This window comes from Psammomys obesus, unplaced genomic scaffold (assembly GCF_907164565.1).
Source record: "Psammomys obesus unplaced genomic scaffold, mPsaObe1.curated_primary_1811, whole genome shotgun sequence".
Taxonomy (NCBI): domain Eukaryota; kingdom Metazoa; phylum Chordata; class Mammalia; order Rodentia; family Muridae; genus Psammomys; species Psammomys obesus.
Window position 1 is genome coordinate 9,180,733 of NW_026596149.1, and position 16,802 is coordinate 9,197,534.

At 41.0% G+C, this 16,802-nt stretch overlaps 1 protein-coding gene across 6 annotated transcripts in view; it reads left to right on the plus strand.

Moving 5' to 3' along the window:
• The first annotated feature begins 389 nt into the window (after nucleotides 1-389).
• Nucleotides 390-16,802, plus strand: part of Nmt2 (N-myristoyltransferase 2) — a 41,204-nt gene continuing 24,791 nt past the window's right edge. For 2 of the 6 annotated variants that reach the window (XM_055593764.1, XM_055593765.1), the window contains exon 1: nucleotides 390-606. In XM_055593764.1, coding sequence (XP_055449739.1) covers nucleotides 497-606 — 110 coding nt within the window. In that variant the 5' untranslated portion in view covers nucleotides 390-496. The remainder of the gene's footprint in view (nucleotides 607-16,802) is intronic. The other 4 variants (XM_055593766.1, XM_055593767.1, XM_055593768.1 and 1 more) reach the window with 2 other exon arrangements.

The following is a 16,802-nucleotide window of genomic DNA, read 5'->3' on the forward strand; positions in this document are numbered from 1 at the left end:
GCCTGGCCTCGCCCTCAGGTTGGCTGAGGTGGGCGGGGCCGCGCCGGCTGAGAGCGCCCGAGCCCGCCGGCGAGGTGGGCGGGGCCTCGCGGGCTGGGGCGGAAGCGGGACCGCGGGATGGGGGGGGGTCTCACCAGCCAAAATAGGCGGAAGTGGGAAGGCGAGGTAGGCGGGGCCATGGCTGTGAGGTGGGCTAGAGCAGACGCGCGAGGAGGGAGGGGCCGTGCCTGCTAAGGTGGGCGAACCGCTGCGGTGGGCGGGGCCCGCTCCGACTGAGGCGGGCGGGACGGCAGAGACGGGCGGGAGCCGCAAGCGGGTGGGCGGGGCCGTGGCGGCTGCGGTGGGCGGGGCCGGCGGGATGGGCGGGGCGGCAGACTCCAGCCCCGGAGCCCGAGGGTGGGCGGCACTAGAGGGAGCCGCGGCCGCGCCCGCCCGCCCTGTCGCGCCTCGCTAGCTGCTCGGAGCGCCGCCTTCCCAGCCGCTCGGGGCCGCCGCGATGGCGGAGGACAGCGAGTCTGCGGCCAGCCAGCAGAGCCTCGAGCTGGACGACCAGGACACGTGCGGAATAGACGGAGACAATGAGGAGGAGACGGAACACGCCAAAGGGTAGGAGGCGGCGCGCGGGCGCGACAGGGCGGGGACCGCGCGCACCTCGGGGCCCCGGCGCCCGTTCGTGGCGTGCGGAGCCCCTCGGCCGCCCCGCTCGGCCGTGGCCTCGTCCCGACACCATTGTGAGGTGCAGGGCTCCGGGCTCCCCGCCGCGCGCCGCGGTGGGCGAGGCCCGAGGTGGGCGGGGAGACTGCGACTCGGCCCGGGCGCCCGCGACGCGGGTGTCACCTGCCGCGCGCCCCCGCCGGCCGGCCTCACCCAGCCGCGGCGAGCGTCTCGCGGTGGGCACCCGGCGGGGGCCAGGCCCTTCCCTTTGTGGCGGCGGCGTCCAGGGCGGCCGGGCGAGGGGCTTGCAAGCCGTGCCTCCGGCGCCTCGGCATCCTTCTAGCACTTTCGCGCCCCCCCCCCCCCCCCCCCCCCCCCCCCCCCCCCGCCGCTAACCCCCTCCGGAGACGAAGCCCGCAGAGCCGGTCGTGGGGTGAGGGATGCGTCCCTGGCGGTCTCCGGGCTGCTGGCGACGAACTGCGCAAAGTTGTGCCACCCGGGCGGGGAAAGGGCGCCTGGGGGGTGGGGGGTGGGGGACTCGGGTCCGGGCCTGAGGACAGTCGGCTCTTTCGGCCCTGAGCTTGCCCGCAGGGCTTTCTAGAGCCGAGCTGACCGCTGAACCGAGTTCCCGCGCCCCCGACCTCACCCCGCCTGCAGACCTGGTGTCTGATCTCCAGAACCCGATGGACCAAGTACCTGATCGGTTCTCAATCTCTGCCTGCCCTCTTTTCTCCCCTACAGACATGATTTGTTCTTCTGTTGGAGAAAAGACTGCTCCTGGTTAAGGCTGGTATTGAAGTTCCGTTTTAGAGGCGGGGATTGGGGGATCATTTTAAATAAAGACCCGTGTCCTTTTGTAGGTGCTGTTTGCCTCGGCCTTTTACCCTGTTGGATTCAAACTATGCTCTGGCACAGAGCCGGCCCTGCTGCCCCTTAGAAGTGAGATTCTGCGAACCGTGGTGACTCTGTAGAAGTGGGTCAGCCTCAAACCCGATAGGGAAGCCTGAGTCACAGATGGCTTATTTATTCAGTTCATGGAGAGTCTTTCAAGTGTTTTGTGTTTCATTCAGTGTTTACTTTAAGCTTTATTTAAGAAAGGAGGCTTTATTGATCTTGAATGTGTTATAAAATATTAAATGACAAATGAAAAAGAAAAGCTGACTACATATATCTCCCCTTGGCAAGTTGCTTTTTATTTTTTGTTCAGTGGCAGCTGCAAGTACTGAATGTTATCATTCAAGTCTAGATTTTTTTTTATTTTATTTTTTTTAATTTTATTTTTTTCTTATCAGTTACATTTTATTAACTCTGTATTAGATTTTTTTTAAGCTAGAAAAGGAAGTTCTCCAGAAATCTGAGCCTGAGTTCTGTTTATGATTAATAAAAATTTGCCTGTGATAGCTAAATATGAATGTATTTTTTTTTTTGAAACATTAGCTCTCTTGCCAGAAATGGGTGTAGATGCAAGCCAATGGTCAAGTAACTTCCGCACCTCTCTGTTACCTTTCTGAGGAGACCCTGCACTTGTCTCTCCCCAGTTTCTTATTCTGTGTCTGATTGATATTCTAGGTTGGTGGTTTAATTAAAGTTTCCTTGCTTACACAATTAGGGATACACTTGGTACAGAAGATTTACTCATATCTGTGTCCTTTGATCTGGGTGTCTGGTGCCTTGCTATAGGCTGTTTGAAGTTCCCAAAAGAGCATTGAAACACATTTTGGGGCCCTCTTCGAAGGTTTCCAGATTTATATATCAGCACATTAATTATATTTTAGGATTCTTAATCAAAATGTAGAGCTGCCCAATGGATTGGCTTGTTTTATTTACCAGGAATAGGTAATGTGATGTATAGTTTGAAAAAAAAATTAACATAATGGATTTGTTATCTACTGAAATGTAGAGATATTAGTAAAACTCAAGTTGCTGCTCTTTTTGAACTGCTTTGCTTTTTTGATTTCAGTTTAAACAATACAATTTTAGGAAGTCATTCTATTTTATTTGGCTCATGAATTGATAGTGCTTTGTAGAAACCCAAGTTTTCTTTAAGTAGCTCAAAGTTTGTCAGTGTTAAAATATAAAACTTTTCTTTCCTCACTTGGCGTCTTCATTCTCCAGTAGTTTAAATAAACAACAAATAACAAGTCTTTGGAGAGTTAGTAGATAATGTTTTACCTTTTACTTTGCTAATAGGCAAAGTATTGCTTCTGCGCAAGTAGGGAAAGGTCAATAAGTGGAGCAGTAATTTGTTCACTAGCTCCCCAGTGGCCTGAAAGGGTTAATATACACCCAGCATTCGGCGCAATGTATTTACAAGTTGTTTTAGCTTACTGTGCTGAAACTGTAGGTTCAAGTAAAGGAAAAATGCCAGGTGAGATGCTACTATGCTTTTGTTTTTATAGAATTTTTATTGGGTTTTTATTTCATTTTATAGGTAATAATGAAAGCTCATAAGCAAAATGTGAGGTTTTATGTTTAATTTAAAGCAATAGCATAAGTATTAAAATATACTTGATTGTCACCATTTTCATGGGAAGTGTGTACTTTAACTATTTGGTCCACCCAAATATGGAAGTAGCATACCACTCTAAAAGTATATGCATTCTCAAAACGTTGACAAAGGGAGAGCTTGTCAGTTTTAACTAGTGAGATGATAGCTCAAACAATGTAGTTCTGTTATTTTCAAATAATGTATGGAAAATTAGAAAATAATTGAGGATAACCTAAAAAGATTCCTATAGTAACTTGCCTTTCCACGTAATTTAAAATTGGAATAAAGTAAATAGGTCTCAGTAAAGAGCTTGAGGAAACTTGAAAACTTCCAGGCAAATGAAAAGTCCAAATGACTGAAAATTTAATTTCTGTCCTGGGTGACAGTGGGAGGAAAAAGGCTGTCTGCAAGATGGCTTTGCTAGGAACTTGCAAAGTGTGCAGCTACAGAGATAATCCAAGGTCTTTTGTATTGAATACTTCACCCATTCTTCATTTGTTCTGCTATCTCAGTTTCTGAAGGATTTAGTAAAACTGTTAAAGATGGGGTACAATGTTAGGTCCACTAAAACTCAATGTTTTGCCTCATTAAGGTACGTTTTCTGTTTTTGTAAACTGCATCCTGAAAGATTCCTTAGCTTTATCCTACGCTGAGCACTGTCTTAGCTTTTTAATCACTACGACAAATACCTGGGAGAAACAGTTTAAAGAATGAAAGATTGATTTTGACTCAGGGCTTTCTGGCCATGGTCTGTTCAGGGTTTTGGGACTGGTGGGGCAGAAGCCCAGCAGAGAATGATTTAAGGAGTAAAATTGCTCACCTTGTGGCTATCAGGAATCTAGGATGGGGTTGGTACAGGGATGTACTTTCCTGGTAGAACAAGTGCCCACTATGCATACTGCTCTGGGTTTGCTCCCTTATACTACAGAAATTTCAGCCAAGTGTGGTGGCACATGTCTGTAATCCTGGCCTTAGGAAGCTGAGGAGAATCTCGAGTTTGAGACTAGCCTGCGCTCCATAACCAGACAGGGTCTCAAAACAAACAAATACCACCAACAAAAAAAGCTTAAGACAAAATAATAAAATGTAGTTTTATGTTGATTTTATGTTCTTTGGGTATATTCCCAGTAGTGGCAAAGGTAATTCATAAAGTTGTTCTATTTCTGTTTTATTATTATTATTAATTAGGAGCCTTTATTACTAATTTCCATACTGGTTAGAGTAATTTACACTCCTGCCAGCAACGTTCAAGGGCTGCCTTGCCCCCACCATCCTAGCTACATTTGGTGTTTGCTTTCCTAATGATAGTCTTTCAGACTGGAGATGAGATGGAGTTTCAGTGTTTTAATTTCTATTTTCTAATGGCCAAGAATGCTGAACTTCTAAAAAAAATACTTATTAGTTCTTTGTATTTCATCTTTTGAGAGTTCATTTCCTTTGCCCATTTACAGACTGGATTGTTTGGGTTTTTTGGTGGTTTTTTTTTTTTTTTTTGGTTTTGTTTTTTTTTTTAATGGAGTCTAGATACTTTGGTCAGGAACTAGTAAGGATTTTTCTCCCATCATAAGCTGTCTCTTCACTTGCACAGAAGCCTTTTAATTTCATCAGTCCCATTTGCCAGCTTTTGCTATCGTTTCCTGATACTTCTAGAAAGTCCTTGCCTTTGCTGGTATCTTTAAGTGCTTTCCTTATGCTTCCCTCTAGCAATTTCAAAGTTTCAATCTTATATAAAGATTTGAATTGATTTTGTTTTTCCTTAAAGTGAGAGGTACAGTTCTAATTTTGTTCCTTTACACATGGATATCCAGTTTTGCTAGCACCATTTGTTGAAGAGGCTGGCTTTTCTTCAAAATAGGCTTTGGCATCTTTGTTAAAAATCGGGTGGCTATCATTGTGGGGTTTATTCCATATTTTCTATATGTTCCACTGGTCCACAAATTTGTTTCTGTGCCAGTACCATGCCATCTTTGTTATGGCCCGTAGTGCATCTTGAAATGAGATACCTCCCATATTTTTTTTGCTCTGTTTTGCTTTGGCTTATTCAGGGTCTTTTGTGCTTCCATATGAATTTTTGGATTTTTGTTGTTTCTATTTTTTTAAAAAGTTGAAATTTTGACAGTAATTGCATTTAGTCTGTAAGTTGCTTTTGGTAATACACCTTAATAATTTTTTTCTTAGAAAAATAAAAAACCCAGTATGTCACAAAAATTAAACCTTAGGTGTTCTTTTGTTGTTTGTTTTGTTTTGTTTTGAGCAATATCTCAGCCTCAATCTAGGCCAGCCTAGCATGAATCCACTGTATAACCTGGGCTGACTCCCCTTCCCTCAATCTTTCCCATGCTAGGATTACAGGTATGAGCTGCCATAGACTTTGGAATTAAATTATAAAACAACCTTTCTTGTACTAGCCTCTACCGGGGGAAAAAGAGTTGAAGGTGTCTAAATATTTATTATTGGAATTGATTGTGATTACTTCCCTCAGTAGTTGCACAGAATCAGAGGGAAAATGCAGAAGGTTGCTGTAATTCTGAATTCTCATCATGGGAGACTCAAGGGATAACACAAAGCTGCTCTGTCTGAAAAGTGATCTGCTGTCAAATGTATAAATTTAAATGGAAAGATAAATTAATAGCACTGGCCGAAGGGATTCCCCCTCATTCAAGAAATACTTGGAATACTTAAAACAGTGATAAAGCTGAGATTTGCATCTGAGATGGTGACATCACTTTTCGCCCAGAGCAGACTTTCCCAGAAATTGGCAGAAATACAGTTTCGAAGGACAGCATACACACTTTGCCATCTTTGTTAATCATCACTGTGTAACACGTTAACAGGGTAAAGATGTTCAAGTTCAAAAAAGAAGACCAATTGGTTTGTTATTCCATTTTAAAATATTTTTGTCACTATTGCTGGTTATATGAGTAAAACATGCAGGTTTAAAGTAAAGTATATAGAGAGCCAAATTCCTTAGTTATCCTATTTCTTTGTATCCAAGTTTAATTGACAGTGTGACTGATTCACATTTTAGTATGTACCCAATCAGCATAAATAAGATCATACTTTATGTGGTTCATTGGCAGCCTTGTTCTACATCATGAATGTTTGCTAGCATGTTCTGAGGCAGTAGAAGTGCCTAGTCCAGTAGATGTTATTTATTCACATGGAGCTGTTGAGCACTTAGTGTGGTTAGAGTGAGTGCTTGAGGAACTAAAATTTCAATTTAATTAACTTATTTAAAAAGCCTTCCACATATGGTGACTATCATATTAGGTAACTCAGATATGTGCCTTTGAATTTCCTGTTTTTATATACATAAACATTTATTTTCCTGTCTTTTGCAGAATGCAGCATTTTCATTTTTTTTTCCTTCTAGGAATTGTCTTTAAATTTTGAACAAGCATGTTTTAACCATATTTCTCTATCAGTGTCCCATTTTTTTCACTACCACCAGCTAGGCATATGACACATGCCTGCAGTCTCAGCACTTGGGAGGTAGAGGCAGAAGGATTAGGAATTAAAGGTCATCCTCATCACAGTAAGTTGGAGGTCAGCCTAAACTCTGTGAAACCTTATCTTAGAAAAACAAAAACAAAACTGTAACCACTATCCAAAGACAAAAATTTCATAAGACAAAAATATATAGGCTTTGAAATAACCAGGGGTCTTACTATGTGGTAGACCCTGTCATGGCCTCCGAGCCCTTAGAGAATTTGGTCTTCCTGTGCTACTTACCCACCGTTTTCCCCCATGCTGTCATCTCCCAGTTATCTGCTTAGCCGGACCCTTGTTTTACTGCTAAGGTAGCCACGGCTCCTAAAGATAAATGACTTGACCAGGTCACATAGCTGGTAAGTGAGGAACATAGCTCTTTTAATGTGTGTCTAATATGTATAAACTAATTCAAGTTAGAGATGATTTTATTTAAACATAGCAACGTGTAACCTGAAAGTAGGACTAGTCTTTATTTAGAATTGAGGACCCAAGGTCTGGTTATCTCTGTGTCTTTCTTTTGTTCTGCCTCCTCAGTTAAGTAAGTCCTCACTGTTCAAAGGGTGTTTCTTAACTCAGATTTTCTAGAAAGCCCTTCACTGGTTTCTGGGCAACAGGAAAATTACTCAGGCTCCGTCAATCAGCTGTTGCAGGCAATGGGCAGATAAGGAAGAGCGGATTGTTGTATGGCATAGCATGGCTATTCAGAAGCACCTTTGGTAAGATCTGTGGTTATAATTAGAATCATGAACAGCCCAAAGGGCCCCTGTGTTAAAGGGTTAATGACACTTGGGGTGACACTTGGGATGTTGTAGAAACTTTTAAGAAGTAGACTAGAGGAAGACCTTTAGGTGTTCGTAAAGGGGGTTTGGGGAACCAGGCCTGGCTTTCTTCCTCATTCTCCTTTGTTCCTTGGCCTGTGACCTAAGGAGGCTTGCACATGCGTGTTATGGTGCATTGTCTTGCCACAGGCTCAAAGCAGCTGAACTACCTGGTCATGAACTGAGCTTCTAATAATATGAGGCAGAATAATCCTTTCCTCTTTTAACAGTTAATTTTATCAGGTTTTTTGTTGCGGTGGTAAAAAATTAAAATAGTGGTTAAAGGTAGTTTTTAGAATGGTATGAGCAAGACTGGCAACTGGCTGTGGACCAGTTTGTATCTTCAGAATTAATCTACAGAATCCCAAATCTCTGTTGCCAAAGTGATAATAGGGCGGGCCTTTAGAAGGTTTACGTAATGGTGGAGGGGGGAAGCTGTCACTGGGTGATTAGTGATGAACACCTGAAGAGCTGTGTCTACTGGAACCCAACCATGCCGACACCCTGGTCCATCCTGATTGTGGACTTTAGTTCTAAAACTATGAGAAACAATATACTGTTAAGTCTTGATACTGTAAAAGCAGGCAAGGTGATTAAGTCACACCCAAAGTGCACCTACAAAGTATGAACGTACCTCTACCTGTGGAGTCATCAAAGAAATGTAAGCATGGAGATTGCACTTTGCATTTTTGAGTCTTAAGATTATCTGGTATATCATACATTAAAAGGTTAATAAAAAATTATTGAATGGAGTTTAATATTTTTTAAACAATTTATGTGTGTGAGAGAGAATGAATGATGAATGAATGAATGAATGAATGAATACGATGAGGAAGAGAAAAACTAATGTGGAGGTCAGTGAGCATCCACACATCTTATATATGGATTCTGGGGAATGGACTGAGGTTGCCATGCTTCATTGGAAACCACCATTACCCACAAAACCATCTCCACAACCTTCCAGTATGTCTTTAACCACAAATGACAAATTCATTTGGGGTTGGAAAATGTTTGCCTATGTGCATTTTGGATATGGATAGCTGTGGACTTGTGACCTTCTAGAATTAGGACTTATCAGTGCCTTGCTGCTTTGACCACAGATGGTGTGGCTTTAATGTTTCCTACATCAGTCCCTAGAGGAGATAGAGATGCAGAATCTAAAGTCTCTGAAATCACACTGTAGGTGAGGCCATCACCTAGCCCAGTGACAACAGTGAGGAGGGTAGCTTCCTGCTGTAAATTGTGGATCACCCTAGAACAGGGTGAAGAAGTTACTCCGAGAATTGGACAGGTGAGCCACTGACAAAAGCAAACCCACATGACTTCGGGAACCTGTAGTTCCTGCAAGTAAAATCCATTACTGAATTTGGTGGCCATGAGATATCCCTAACTCAGGATGAAGTAGAACATATTAGTAGCCAGTACAGCTGATTATTTGTTTCAACTGTAACCAGCTTGCCCAGCTGAGTATTGGTTTCTTTTTCATCACCAGAGCAGTGGCTGCCTTTACTGTCTGTCTTAAGCTGAACGAGAACTTTGGATTCTCTGCCTTTTCTTCTAGTAGTAAAGGGATGTTAACCCTAGCAAGGGTACCAGAGTCTATGTACTGAAGATTTATAGTAGTAACCTGATCAAAGTACAGGTTACAAGGTACTCAAAGATCATGAATGGGATCATGAAGAAGATCATCAATAAATGTCATAAGAGATGGTCAGTGCACAAAGAAGGAGCAATACAGTGTAGTAAGGGTGTTGATTCTGGGTGCAGATTGACTAGATTTAAGTGCTGCCTTTGCCATTGCTAAACATGCTCCTTTCAGTGAGTTACTTAGTGGACCCATATTTCAACTTCCTTTCTGTCAAGTGGAAATAATGTGTTGTTATGACAGTTTACAAGATCAGATCTAAGGTGCTTAGTACAGCTTCTACTGTGTTTTGTAAATTGTTAGGTGTGGATGACAGTGATAGGTGGTTGGTGATAATGGTGGTGGTAGTGGTAGTAGTAATGGTAAAATTGATGGTGGTAATGCTGATATTACCGAGATAGTGATGTGGTTGTGATGCTGATGCTGATGATGCAGGTGATGGTAGTCATAAACTGATGATAATAAAGTTGATGGTAATAATAGTTCTGGTTGTGTTAAAGATATGTAGTGTTGGTAATAGTGATAGTTACTATATTTTACCAAGTTACTTTAAAGTTGAAGGCAGTGGTATTGGTGATAACAGTGTTGGCGATGGTGATGGTCATGATGGCAGTGGCTGTGCCAGATATGATGTTGTTAGTGGTCGTTGCACCAGCTTACATTTACCAGAGGTATATCTTTTCTCTCATACTTCTGATGTTCTCAGACTTTAAAATACTTGCCAGATCAATGGACCGCGTAGAGCACATTTTTTCAAAAGTGTTGGCTGCCAGGGCTTTTTCTTTGGTGAAGTGTTTATTCATATCCTTAGCCCATGATTCTGTCAGACTTTTGTCTTTTTCTTAATGATTTTTAAAATTGATTTTTTTTTTATTCATCCAGAAAATATTTACTGAGGATCTTTTGTGTGCCAGATACTATTTTAGGTGCTGGAAATAAGATGGAAAACCTGTGTTTAAGGGGTTTGTGTTCTAGTTGGAGAAAGACAATACAGTTTGAGCTAGCATTGTGATGCAAGAACAAAATAAAAGCAGAGCCATCACAGTGATAGCTGAGTGGCTTCTGTCCTGCTACTGAGTTAAGTTCTATGCATTAACTCATTTGATCCTTAGGACTTTCCCAATACTGTTTATTGAAAATGTCATCCTTTTGCAGATATGTAAACTGAGGTACAGAGAAGTTAATACACTCAATACAGTTGTGAAGATAAGAATCAGGATTCAAACCCAGTCTCAGATGATGCCTACAGTCTCTGCCAGAATATTGTTTTGCCTTTCTGTATGAAGCTTGACATAAACTATGGTGGGAAAACACAGCTTCATACATATTCTAGCTGTTAATACTTTTTTATGTGTGTTATATTTTGCCTCATGTTTTTAACATTTTTTTATTTATAAGCATTTTTCTATGAAATATTTAACTTTCATGTAGCCAAAGTTACTACCTTTTCCCTTATGATTGTACATTTAGGTCCATTTTACGTTGTTTTATTTTTGAGACAAGGTCTCATGTAGCCCAGGCTTGCCTTGAACTTGCTGTGTAGCTGATGATGACCTTGACCTTGTGATACTCCTGCTTCTACCTCCCAAGTGCTGTGATTACAGGTGTATGCCACCAGAAAGGTCTTTAAGAATTTTTTTCATTAACTTCTTTTATGAAGTTAGTGTCATCTTTCTGTCCTTCATTCAATGGACATATTTAATGAGTGTTAATATTTGGCAGGCATTGTTTGGTGCTGAATAGGTGTGACCTTAGAGGTCCAAGATAACTACTTTTAGTTTCAAGGTTCTGTTTTCCAAGTTTGGGTCTTTCACTCAAAATTGGTATCCTCATTAGGGAACCAGGGCAGGTATACACTTGTATAGCTGGAAAGCTAATCTTAATATTTTGTTGTCTTGTTCTGCCGTGGTAGGAAGGGGATGATGCCTTGGAACTCACATAGCACAGGCTGCCGTAAAATTTGCAGTGATTTTCCTGTCTCGGCCTCTTAACTGTTGCGGTTATAGGCATGTACTAATCATACCTAGCTATTATATAACTTGATTGACAATAAATAAACAAAAATGTATCCAAACATTGTAAGTCACATTTCACAAAGATGATCCAAATTTATAACCAAAAAAATAAATAAAATAAAATGTAAAATTTGTGGGTGTTTTTGTTGTTGTTGTTGTTTTGTTTTTTTGTTTTTTTTTATGGTTGTGGGAAACAGCAAGTCAATTTTTTCCCACAATATTTTCCTGTTTTTTCTCCACGGAAGTTGGTTTTTCTATACTTTTCATTAAATAGTATATTCATAAACTAAGAAATTTGCTTTTAATTTTTTTGCAGTATTGGGGACCAAGGCATTAGAGGTCACTGATACACCTTCATTGATACACACTACTCATTTTTCACATTGTCATATACTAAGTACCTGTGACTCATGGGTTGTTACAGGCATGTCTCTTGCATTTTAGTAATATGTTTCTCTCTTCTTGAGCTGTGATTGATATTATTAATGATTTAGTTGCAAAAACTAAATCATATGAGGGTCACAAAGGTGATATATGACTCAGAGGGTAAAAGCCTTGGAATACAAGTCTGGCAATCTGAGTTTGTTCCCCAGAATCCACAGTGGAAAGAGAAAACAGCCTCCTTCTGAAACTCTGATCTCTATAGGTACACTCTGGTTGACATGTACACACGTAAATAATAATAAATACTACTTAAAAATTTAAAATGTAACAATTACATTCATTCATGATTCCAAAAGTTTTTATGCAGGAGATTGGTATCAAGAAGAAAATGTGTAGAGTAGTGTCACTATCAAACTCCTGTTATTTGTGTTTCACAGGGGAAGCTGCTAACAGACTTTTCTGGTAGTATCCTATAATGTCTAACGTTGTTTCATATCAGGTATTCCTGTACCTTAAGCTGCAATGTTTTTCCTACAATCAGTGCATTAGTTCATGATTTCTTGAGCCGCTGTGATAGGCTCTAATACCATGGCTGTTCCCTTCATATATATATTAATATGTATATAATATTTAGAAGGGTTCTTATTACTTCTGTCACTTAAGGACTGGCTGTGCATCCCCCCCAGTGTGTGGCTCTGCTATCTATCGTCTAATCCTACTTCTACATCCCATCAGACTTGAGAAAGAAAGAACATGCTAGGGCTAACAGGAAGTTCAGTATTTGACCTTATCATGGCAGAGATGGCGTGAACTGATTCCAATAGCAAGTTTGAACAAGGCCCAGAATCTCATCCCCACCCTACCCCACATTCCCAGCTCAAGACAGTAAAATTCAGAATCTATTTGGATATTTCATTAGTAATCTTAGTGACGAGGGGCATGGAATTCTTCTTAAAGCTGGAGAGATTTTTATGAAGCAGCAACATGATTTCTACAGTTGCATTTTTGGATTTGGTGATCTTTCTCAAACAGGAGTCTGAGACAGAATTCACTGAATTCCATGTGGAACCTTTTTCTAAGAGTTTCTTTTTTACTATCCTGGTTCCTACTCAGCATTTTGCCTACTCAGGCTTGTGGTGTCTCTTTCTGCCTTACATGTTCTTTCAGAGCCTGTGAATTTCTGTAGGAAGCAAATACCAATTAAGCAGCTTTTATGTTTCTGGGTCAGTTTTGGGTCTGTTCAAGCCGTCCCCCATCCTGCTACCCAGGCATAGGAGTTAATATTTTTAAAAAGTTTTATTGAAATATAATTTATATACCATATAATATGCCTGTTGAAAACATACAATTAGTGGCTTTTGTAACATCCACAGAGTCATAACGCCATCACCACAGTCCATTTTAGAAGTAATTTTCATAATCAAATGAAACCCACATCCTTAAGCAGTCTATCTCCTAAACGCACTTTTCTCCTCATGACAAAATACTTAACAGAAGCAATTAAAGGCAGCGAGCTTTTCTTTTTAAAGTTTGTGGGAATATAGTCTGTTGTATTGAGGATGGGAAAGGCAGCAGGAGCAGGTGGAGGCTGCTCACACTGCATCCACATCAGGGCAAGAGAGATGCATGCTGTCACTCAGTTTGGTTTGCCTCCCACAGTCTAGGACCCCAGACCATGGGGTGGACCTTCTCAGCTCATTTAGCCTAATCTACATAATGCCTCACAGGAGGGTTCAAACACTTGTCTGTCTGGTAAGTGTAGACTGTTAAGGTGACAGTCAATGTTAAGCATCCTACCCGCCTGCTCAGCTCCTGGCAACCACAAATCTATCTTGTAATTTCTTGGTCTGCTTGTTTGGATATTTTATGTAAATGGAGCCATATAATATGTGGGCTTTATAGCACTGGCTTTTTACACTGAATTCATCCTTGTTATGTATATAGTGCTACATTTTTTTAAAGTTTTTGAATAGTAACCTATTATATGGGTATTCCACATCTTATGCATTCATCAGTTGATAGGCATTTGGATTGTTTCCATTTGAGGGCTATTAATCTTCACATGCAAATTTCTGCATAGATATATTATTATTTTAATTTGTTTAAAAACCTGAGAGTGTAAGTGCTGAATTACACTTAATGCTCGGGATTATTGTTCTGAGGAGAGGCTAGAGAGGTGGCTCTGTGGTTAAGAGTGCCTGCTGCTCAGCAGCCACCTGAAAATCCAGGTGTACCATGCACATTTTTAACCACAGCTTTCAAGGGGCCAGAAACAGGGGGATTTGGGATTTTGCTGGCTTATAGCCTAGGTTAGAAAATGTGTGCCCCAGGTACAGTGAGAGACCCTGGCCTGAGAGAAGTGTGCAGGGAGTAATCAAGAAGGACATCTAACACCTTCTAAACAAGCCTCTGCTTGTTTAAACAAGGTCACACAGTCACCAACATGTGTGTACACACTTAAACAGATAAATAAATCAGTTCTGAGAAACAAATTAAAAAATGGCTTTATTGTTTTAGATTTTCTGCAGTTGCATTTATTTTTATCCTGTTATTGTTGTTGTTGTTACCTTTATTATTACTACTATTATTGGTGTATAGGTGTGTGCCTGCATGTTTGTAGGTACACCACATACATGCAGGTACCCATGGACGCTGCCCAGTGTGGCTGCTGGGACTCAAACCTGGGAGTCCCAGGTTTTACATACTGCAGGAGCTCTTACATACTGAGCTACCCTTCAGCCTTACTTATTGTCACTACCAGTAGTCATATTTTGAGCAGCAGGCTGGCCTCAAATGCATGATTTTTCTCCTTTGTTCTCCTGAGTGTTTGCATTACAGATATATCACACCATTTATAGCCCTTCTCTGTGTTTCTATTGTGGTTGTCCTAGTACTATGAGGATGTACTCTGTCAGCACTTACTCCCCATCCTAGTTTCTTTAAGGCTCTGAGACATGGAAAAGTAACTTGTCCTCATTTAAGGTATGGGAAGGTTGAAACATGTATGTATTGTATGAAATATGTATGTATTTGGAAGAAGAGATAATGCATTTGGTGCAAGTTTTTATAGTTTCTTCCGAATTTTTTGGTGTTCAGATGAGCAAGAAAAGGGAGAATTTATAAACTAGGCCTATTGAAAGGTTGAATAGATATTCTTTATTATTCCAAAATTTAAAAGTTCAGTTTTAAGCTGGGCATGATGGCGCACCCCTTTAAATCCAAGCACTCAGGATGAGTCTGACCAAGGCAGATATGTCTCTGTAAGTTTGAAGCCAGTCTGGTCTACATTGTGAGATCTAGGATAGCCAGGGTTGCACAATGAAGACTTTGTCTTCTTAAAATAATAATAATTTTAGCAATACAGTTTAGGGAGGGAGTATTGGTGAGTAGTATTAACTCTTAGAATTTAATTAATAGAAAATTTCATCTCATAGCTGTCCTAATATATATTATAGTATATTTATATATTAAAACATTTCAAAAGGACTTTTTGATGAAATAATCTGGTGTTTTAATGTCTGTTTATCTGCCCCTGTATCTTAAAAATAAATATACTTACTTTAGAGAAAACCTGGCACCATGGGACAAATGCTTCTGGATTGTACACCAAAGATTATTTCATTTAGTTCCAAGCATACACATCAGTCATGACAGCTCATTCCCTATCCTGCAGTAAGAAACTGCTTTAGGAATCTGGGCTGTTGTGGACTGGTGTTCCAGTGTTTGGGTTTTTTTTTGTTTTATTTTGTTTTTGTTTGGGGTTATTTATTTGTTTTGTTGATTTTGTTTTTGCTTTTTCAAGACAGGGTTTCTTTGTGTAGCCCTGGCTGTCCAGGAACTTCCTCTGTAGACCAGGCTGGCCTCAAACTCACAGAACCGCCTGTCTCTGCTTCCTGAGTGCTGGGATTAAAGGTGTGCGCCACCACATCGAGCTGGTAGTTTCTAGGAAAGGGTTCTAGGAGAAGAAAGGTGCTGCCTTTTGACTTTAGCTTCCCTGTGAACCCAGCACAGTACTAAACACTTAAGTAAAAAATTAGAGAAGATTTGATACTAGGTTCAATAATCTTTACCACAAAGTAGGGGAAATTGTTGCTTTTCCAGAGGTGTTTTGCTGTCTGCCAGTACATGACTATAGCCACCTCAGAAGCCAGAATTACACACCAGTCACTCATTCAGAAGGTATTTGTATTCCATCTTCTAGTGAGAGGTATTAGGGACCTTCCGGATGCCAGTATGAACTGATTTCTTTGATCCCATGCATACACACATGCATCTGTACGTGACTCCCACATCCTCCCAGCACTGTTACCACTTCATAAGGTGCCAGCTTGACTACCTCCAGGAGGGTGCTCCAAATCAGAATATGCCAAACCAGGTGTCTCCACATGTTTCTAGCTGCTCAATTGCCAGGCAGATATTTATGGGTACTCTTAGTCACCAGATGATTTTAAATATAAACATGGTGATTGTACAATTTGATTCTACTGATGAAAATAAACTTCTTGTTTTGGGGTGGGAATGCATTACTATTTTTAGGCTGCCAGGTTATCACTTGACTAGGTCTTAATGGGTTTTCAGTAATAAGCACTGTTTTCTGTTTTAGGGTTAGGAACAGGGAAATATGAACCTAGAGCTGCCTGTGTTTTTGTAATTTGGTCGTATGAAAGAATGAATTAGCCATTTAAAACGTAATGTTTATTATTTTAACACATTAATAATTGATAAGAGAAGGAATCCCTCTATAACCTTGATGCTGTTTATAATCTTTTTTAGATTAGGACTTTATGTTAGGGTACACTGGGGTATGAAGTAGACCACCTCATAGTTCTTTGTATTTCTCTCCTGTACTGTACAAAGACTGAGCCCTTTAGCCTCTGATTTATCCAGAGGCCTTGGCTCCAGGAAACAAGGCTGCTTGGCATGAAAGTCAGAAGACCTAAAAGAGAATGTATAGTTCTGCTTGTGAGGCACAAGCTGGAAAGCCAGCCCAGGATATATAGTAAAGTTGAGGTCAGCCCCAGCCTAGATACTGAGATCTTACTTTAAAGCGGGGGGGGGGGGGGGCCACAAAGTAGGAAAGTAAAGCACACTTAACACTGACCCAATGATTGAACCTTTGGTTGGTTCATAAGATGATGTTGGGACTTAGTTGGAAGAAGTTGATCATGTAGACTGGGGATATTCTTGTGGGTAATATCTTTCTCTGGCCCCTTCCCATATTCTCCTTTCTTTGTATCCTGATGGGCCATTGTTATAATGTTTCCAGGTAGTTTAATCACCAAGCTGGTCTGTCCAACTGCATGGTG